The 8352-nt window shown below is 34.4% G+C and overlaps 1 protein-coding gene across 1 annotated transcript in view; it reads right to left on the bottom strand.

Annotated features, from left to right (window-relative positions):
* Window positions 1-3563: 3563 nt before the first annotated feature.
* LOC114335356 (protein Red) overlaps window positions 3564-8352 on the bottom strand; it is a 34478-nt gene continuing 29689 nt past the window's right edge. The window contains exon 4 of the mRNA XM_028285584.2: window positions 3564-6605. Coding sequence (XP_028141385.1) covers window positions 6319-6605 — 287 coding nt within the window. The 3' untranslated portion in view covers window positions 3564-6318. The remainder of the gene's footprint in view (window positions 6606-8352) is intronic.

Here is an 8352-nt window from a genome sequence, read left to right as displayed (position 1 = left end):
TTTTCCTTCTCATCGGTAGTCCCATATCCTCTTCTCTCCAATTTCCCCGGGCATCACACTGGGCCTTTCCAAATTGCAAAGAAAGAAATGTCATGGATGTACTAGACTAGAGTCATCTACCGAAAAACAAAGTAAGAGTTATCAATCGAAGTAGCACAGAAAACGACAATAAGTATAGTTCCCCAGGTTGACAACAGGTGGAATACTTTCTTCGATTACAACCTCCCGAGATTTTCAAAAATTATAAATCATACAGGATCCCGAGGAAATTAAGATGAGAGAATTTTAAATAATTCACAACCTATCTGCTCAGCGTGGTAAAAGTTCCAACATGAAAGATTCCTTAGTACTCAACAAAAGAATAAATGCATTAAAATGTAGCAGCTGCATAATACTCTGGTTACATCAGAGAGTGCAGGAAGAGTCTATACCGGTTTCAGAGGTTTTTTCCTTCTCATCGGTAGTCCCATATCCTCTTCTCTCCGATTTCCCCAGGCATCACACTTTGGGCCTTTCCGAATTGCAAAGAAAGAAATGTCACGGATGTACTAGTCATTTACCGAAAAACAAAGTAAGTTATCAATCGAAGTAGCACAGAAAACGACAATAAGTATCGTTCCCAGGTTGACAACAGGTGGAATACTTTCTTTGGTTACAAACTCCCGAGATTTTCAAAAATTATAAATCCTACAGGATGCCGAGGAAATTAAGATGAGAGAATTTTAAATAATTCACAACCCATCTGCTCAGCGTGGTAAAAGTTCCAACAGGAAAGATTCCTTAGTACTCAACAAAAGAATAAATGAATTAAAATGTATAATCATTTTCAATTTCTTTTTTTTAGTTTTTTTAAAAAACCTCAGAAATTGGTATAGACTCTTCCTGCACTCTCCAATTTAACCAGAGTATTATGCAGCTGCTGCATTTTCGTGTTGCAAAGAAATTGAAAATGTTTATACATTTTAATTCATTTACTCTTGTTGAGTACTAAAAATCTTTCTTGTTGGAACTTTTACCACGCTGAGCAGATGAGTTGTGAATTATTTAAAATTCTCTTATCTTAATTTCCTCGGCATCCTGTTTGATTTATAATTTTTGAAAATCTCGGGAGGTTGTAACCAAAGAAAGTATTCCACCTGTTGTCAATCTGGTGGTATGGGAACGATATTTATTGTCGTTTCTGTGCTACTTCGATTAATAACTTACTTTTGTCAAAAATTAATAGTTCAACAACGGTTTAAAGTACACACATTAAAATAATATAGTAAATTAGTCAAACAATGACATGAAATACACTTCTGTCGTTGCACAAAAATTCCAGTTCCAAGGTGATCTCACAATTACACTATGTCGACATGGTGTTATTTTGAACAAGTTTCTTTAATCCATTTATTTTATTAGTTGGATTATACAAATTGGTTATATATATTATCATTAAAATATGGTCATATTGTCTTTCAACCAATTATGGGATATATCAGATTTTTATTAACATCCTAAGTGCTCTAAACTTTGTTGCAAACACAGGCTAAACACAGTTTCTCGAAATGACAGTGTAGTTTACCTCCGAGGTCCAGAACTACCCTCTAGTCTAATGGTTCAGTATGTAGTTACAGTTTTGTGTCATATCATCTGCCTACGGTATTTTAGTCGTTAATTGACGCAATAAACAGGAATTGAGAAAATTTGCAGTTACGTCATTGTTCTTCCGGGCGTCGATAAATGTTTGTAAGCAGAAAGCCTAAAAGAATTGATTAACTCTAGAGCACAGAATACACCAACGACCTAAAACGTATTATAAAATCTCCGACCTCACGCGAGTGCACTAAATTTGGTTCATGAAAATTGTCCTTGTGTAATTATTTGTATTCTTGTCGTTGTTGTATTCTGTGTTGTAGAGTGACACAAAAAATAATTTTTAAAACCAATAAAAATGATGGACACTGCCATATTTACTTCAACTCTACAAAGTCTGACAATACTGGAAGGGTTGAACAAAAAGTGTGCCATATATGGTATTAAAATCAACTTAAAGAAAACAAAATTCATGGTCATTACAAAACATCCAGAAAACATCGAGACACTCCAAATTAATAATATTTGATAATATCCACATAGAAAGGGTAGACGAATATCTAGGAACATTAGTTAGTCAAAACGCATAACAAACACAAGAGATTATAAAAGCCTTACAGAAATAGTAAAGGCAAAATTTGCAACGAGAAGTACCCGTTTTCACTCAAATACACGGTTCGAAAGTAAATAAAAGTCTATTGTTACCAAAAAACCTCTTTCTAAATTATCAGCTTTGAAATCAAAGTGAACGTACAAACGGTTACACTTAAATTACAGCGAAGAAGACAAGCTATTTGTAAAGGATCTATCTCTTAACGTAAATAAATGAATATATTGCATTCACCGCCGAGACAAATAATTTCATATTGTCCTAACAGTACGGCGTCATTGTCTAAACTTTTTATTACGCGCGGCACGGAAAATCAATGTACACCACCGTATCTCGTCTATTTACTACTCTCAACGAATAATTACCGACCTTTTATATGCATTAGCAAGCTAAAAGTGAGTTGCCGTTCACGAAAACGAAATAATTATGATTTTATTAATGTTTTGAAGCCCAAGTCGGGTTTCGTTGTCAAAATACGTTAATAAAATAATTTTTTCGTAAAAATGGGGCTTATTTCCCATTAAAAGTAATTTATTATAAAAATGCTACAAGAAAATAGCTTCAGAATAACATTAAGAAATAATTATGAGATATTAACTAGCTACTAGCCGAACTCTGAACCAATAAGTTGCCGGTCCACGTGAACGAAATACTTATGACGTATTAACTAAATAGAAAATAGGCGACTCTTCTTCACGGGGAAGAATGTACATTTATATCGGCAAGTAAATATTATTCGTAACTGAAATCAATTCAATATTAAAATGGCTCGCACAAAAACATCTATTACGCAGTAGAGACCTCAGATTGGATTATTGGATCTAAGGATAAGGTTGTTGCGCTGCTACGTTTTTACAACTTATCTATAAGGATCTGAGGTCTGGATATTGATGCAATTAGATATTAACAAATTGGAAGCTTTTGAGCGTTGGTGTTATCGAAAAATGCGACGAATATCATGGGTAGACAAAATTAACAATATTGAAGTACTTGATAGGTTTAATAAGAGGGAAGAAATTATACAGACAATAATTAAGAGCCGCAAGCATGAATATTTCGGTCATATAGTAAGAAGTAAGAGGTCCTCGTTATAGTCTGCTGCGTTTGATTATAGCGGGTAAAATAAAAGGTAAAAGAGATATGAGAAGAAAACGAACCCCTGGTTACGAATTCTAAGGGAATAGCTCTAACCAACTATTTAGAGCTGCTGTAAGTAAAATAAGAATTGCCATGTTGATATCCAACTTTTGATAGAAGATGGAACCTTAAGAAGAAGATTCTAAAGATAGCGATAGGTTTCTGACATTTTAATATAATTTTCTTTTTAGGTTTATTATTCAAGACTGAATAGGTTTAACTTTTAACGAAAGTCACAATATTCTTTTTATGAGTTTTCCCAATGTTTATTTCTTATATTAGTTTACACAGTAAATTTTAGATTACAAAATTACTAAAATTTAAAAGTAACAATGGACCGTGATAGTCGTGACGTCAAATCAATGTTGGCTACTCTGGAAAGGCTTCCAAACAAAACAAAAATCTGTCAAAAATTCACATGTGTGGTGTTTGCCAATTTTTATTTTCGTTTTGATAATTGGAATATATTGCTTGTAGGATATTTAATTTTTACAAAATGGTAATGTGTTGGGTACCCGATTGTAATCAAAGCTCATAGTATATTTCCCACCATAATTCCCAATAGGACTGGTTAAGATCCTGAAGAAACGCAGTAAGTACTATGTATTGTGTAAATCCTTGATTTTGTGTAGGGACATTTATAAAATTAAAAGCAATATGATTGATATGACTCACAAGGATTGTCTCTTTATAAAAAATGTGCAGATTTTTAAAACAAAATAAAATTAAAAATGATTACACAAACCACGTGTATAATCAATTGACAGACGTCAATTGCTTTGTTTGGAAACCTTTTTGACGTTTTGACGTCACACTATCACGGTCCATTACAATCATGTTCAGTGGTGTCATAATAGTTATTTATGATATAAGTGTTAAAAGTACAATTTTAAGGCATACATGTGAAGGTTTGCAGAATGAGCGAAAGGGAATTCTACAATTCACATGAGTGCCTTAAAAATGTACTTTTAACACGTATATCACAATATTTTTTCTACAATCGTGTTAAAAATGCAATAATACAGTTTAAATTAAATTTTAAAAAACCTTTAATACATTGAAAGGAGATAGTTTTAAATTGCATCGTATATTACGGACCTTAGCAACCATTGTTGACTTAATTGTTTACGGAAGCTTTGAAGCATCTGTTAGACGTCTGTTAGTTTTTGAAAACGCGGTTGTGGATTTTTCGTTAAAATGCACGAAAATATTGTAGAAAAAGATCAATTTCAAGGTATGGAGGTAGCGGCCAGTCGAGCTATCCTGGATTTGTTGCCGAGAAAATCCAGAATGCAATATGATATCGCTTATAATAAGTTTGAGAAATGGTGTGAAGCAAAAGGCGTTTCTGGGAAATATACCGAAAATGTATTTCTGGCGTATTTTGAGGAGAAAGCAAAGGTGTGGAAGGCATCATCTTTGTGGTCGAATTATTCGATGACCAAATCTGTGCTAGGTACGTATAAATAGCGACGTAGATATCAGCAAATAGTTTAAGCTTATCGCGTATTTAAAGCGTCAAGCAGAAGGTTACCGGCAAAAAAAAATAAAAAATCTTGACTAGAGACCAAATTGACTAGTTTTTGAAGTGTGCATTAGATGATGAGTATCTTCTGATGAAAGTAGCTCTGATTGTGGGAATATTTGGTGCCTGCCGCAGGGAGGAGCTTTGTCAGTTGACTATGTGAAAGATATGGGTACATCATTACTGATTAAAATACCAGATACTAAAACCAATGTTTCACGAAGTTTCACTATTATTGAAACAATCTATTTGGATATTTATCGAAAATATGCGGCTCTTCGACCAGAAAATGTCAGACATCGACGATTTTTTCTGAAATACGTTGTGACGATAATATAATTTTATCGTCTAGAGTACGCCAATGAATTAAGTAAAACGTGTTTTTGTACCGTCTCGGACGATATAAAAGTCGTAATGAAAAGCCTAGTTGATGATTATTCTTGGAGCGTTGATCGAAGACTAATAAACAACAGCGAGGTATAAGAGGTGAGTTTATGTAGGTAGTATTTACCGACCATTTTACGCTGTCCTTTTGGCGAGCTAAGCGAATCCGACAGTTTTCCTCTTACCTATTCTTTTACCTATCCTTATACGAGCGGTGATCGTATATCCCTAATATGCCTTTTCATCTGGCGAGCTGAGCGAGATTCCCTTTCTTCCCTTTACTTATACATTCATGTCGTATTAATAAAAGCAATTCCTATTTCACGCGATCGTCAAAATCATTCATTCATGTACAAAATATCGTCACATCGGCCCGAACAGAAAGCTCGATGCGTAGATTATAAATATATTTTATTAACGAAATTAACGAGTAATTAAGGCTAATTATCTTATCTTTTGTATGTTTTGATTTCAAATAAAAATGTCTTAAAAAGCGAACTCTTTTCTATGACTGATTTAGTTACCTGGAGCAACAACGCAACGACCTCGTTACAACGTGAAAGGTAAATGTACCAAAAATCCGATTGGAATTAATTAATTTAAATCACCAATAACATCCGAAGATATTGTGGCCTCAACTTCGACTGGAAATTAAATTATTTCTATTCATTCCGCCTTAACCATGGAAAATGGTAAAATTGCAGCGCAAGAAATTCATTTTTCAAATTGCGCAAATTGTACTATTAATGTTAATGTTAACAAATGAAATATAAATATTTTGACGCTTGCTTTCAAAATTTGACATTTCACTTTTAACTGCAGTGCCTTAAAAATTTTAAAGCACCCAGTGCTTTAAAGTGACATTTTTAAGGCTCCCATGGAGTGCTAAAAATTGCATTTTTAACACGTTTGTAAAAAACATTAATGACCTAAATATGTTGACAAAATATGTCTCTTCTTTTTCCATTTCGTCTTCTTGCATTTCTTCAAAATAAACATTTGCTTAGAGGTAAATAACATTTATGTTTAACATACCTTAATAATTAATTCAATAATATATAACACAACTCTAACTAGTAATTCAAAATTATCGTTTCTTTTGAATAATATTCTGAATCTTTTGCCATTCTCTATCAAGATGTGCTTTCTCGTTCTTGTCCTTATGTTTTCTTGATCTCCTTCCATCAGCCATTTTGAGCCCATACTGGAAGGCTGCTTTTGGTAGAGCTTCTTTTTGGTTCATATAATCAGAATATTCTTCTGCAGTATCAAAGTCCCACCTACCGATTGGTCCCTTTTTGTTACCGAGATCCATTTTTGAGTAATCTACTTCGTCATCACTGTCATCTATAGCATCGTTCATTTCTTCTAAACCTGAAATTAAAATAAATTTATCGAGATATCGAAAATGTTCTGCTTTATCTAATTTGCACAAATAATAGCTATTTGTATGACAAGGGAGGAAAGTGCTACTTTTCCTCCCGAGAATGAAGTTTACTGCCCGACGCGTAGCGGAGGGCAGTAATCATTCAAGGGAGGAAAAGGCACTTTACTCCCATGCTATACATATGGTTTTTCCACCTTCCTCAAATAACTAGTCATTTTTTCATTTTTACTTAATTTATTTATGTAACTAGCCAACAAAATTTATTAGAACTAAAACTAACAAGTAGGTATAATATAACTGTCAACTGTCAAATATAAGTCAAATTATTAATGTAAACATTGTTAAATCAAAATAACAATTTACTGTGTTTTACCATTCTACAAAATACAGGGTGCTTTTTATAAATAAACGTTAAAATGTATAGATAGTTACGTAACAGAAAATAGATATTGTACAGGGCGTCAATAAGTTATATTTCATGAATGAAATTTCATGACGTCACTTTTACTTTTCCTCGCTAGGGAGAAAAATAATTTCCTATTCCTAGGGAGGAAAAGTACAACTTTGCTCCCTGCAATCAGGTCCGAAAAAGTATACTTTCGGTAGAGGTAGGTGGAAAAATATATTTTGGGGGAACTCCATGTAGAATTTCGGAATAACGTAGCCTTGTAATGTATCAAAGCTCAATAAATGAGAAATCATGAAGGTATATGTTCACATTTTGAACAATTAACTGTCTATTTAGTCTAAGAGCTGGGAGCGGATTTTGTGCGTGATAAGTAATATGGAAAAACTATACGGGGATATGTTGAATTAGTTGTGTACATGACTTTCCCCAACGGCCGGAAACCATAGTGGGGGACGAGGGTAGTTATAAGGGATCAAAGTCGGGGTTTTTTATTATTTTTTTTTGTGACGCTCATGATAGAGATAGTGCACCAAAATTTTGGAGTAAGCAGGTCATGGCGTAACGAAGTAAAATCTCCAGGGGCGGAACGCTGCTTGGAGTAGAAAGGGGTGGTAGGCAGGGGTGGGTATAAAAATATAAGGGTTTTTTTGCCGTTCGTGATCGAGATAGTACACCAAAATTTGGGAATAAGTAGATCATCACATTACTAAGTAAAATCTCCAGGAGCGGAACGCTGCGTGGGGGACAAATGTTGTGATGCGTCACAAAAAAAATAATACAAACTGCGACTTTGAACCCTTAAAACTACCCTCATCCCCAACTCTGGTTACCGCCCCTGGAGATTTTGCTTAGTTACGTCATGATCTACTTTTACTCCAAATTTTGGTTCACTATCTCGATCACGAACGTCACAAAAAATTTATTATAATTTTTATATTCACCCCTGCCCCCACCCCTTTGTCGGCCACGCAGCGTTCCGCCCCTAGAGATTTTACTTACTTACGTCATGCCCTACTTATTACCAAATTTTGGTGCACTATCTCGATCATGAGCGTCACAAAAAATAATAATAAAAACCGCGACTTTGACCCCTTATAACTACCCTCGTCCCCCCCTCTGGTTTCCGGCTCTGGAGATTTTACTTAGTTATGTCATGGTCTACTTATTCCCAAAATTTGGTGCACTATCTCAATCATGAACGTTGCAAAATATTTTTTATATTCACCCCTACCCCCACCCCTTCGTCGGCCACGCAGATTTCCACCCCTAGAGATTTTACTTAGTTACGTCATGACCTACTTATTCCTAAATTTTGGTGCATTATC

This window comes from Diabrotica virgifera, chromosome 7 (genome assembly GCF_917563875.1).
Source record: "Diabrotica virgifera virgifera chromosome 7, PGI_DIABVI_V3a".
Taxonomy (NCBI): Eukaryota; Metazoa; Arthropoda; class Insecta; order Coleoptera; family Chrysomelidae; genus Diabrotica; species Diabrotica virgifera.
Note: the sequence above shows the minus strand (reverse complement) of the source record. Positions and strands in the feature narration are given on the sequence as shown.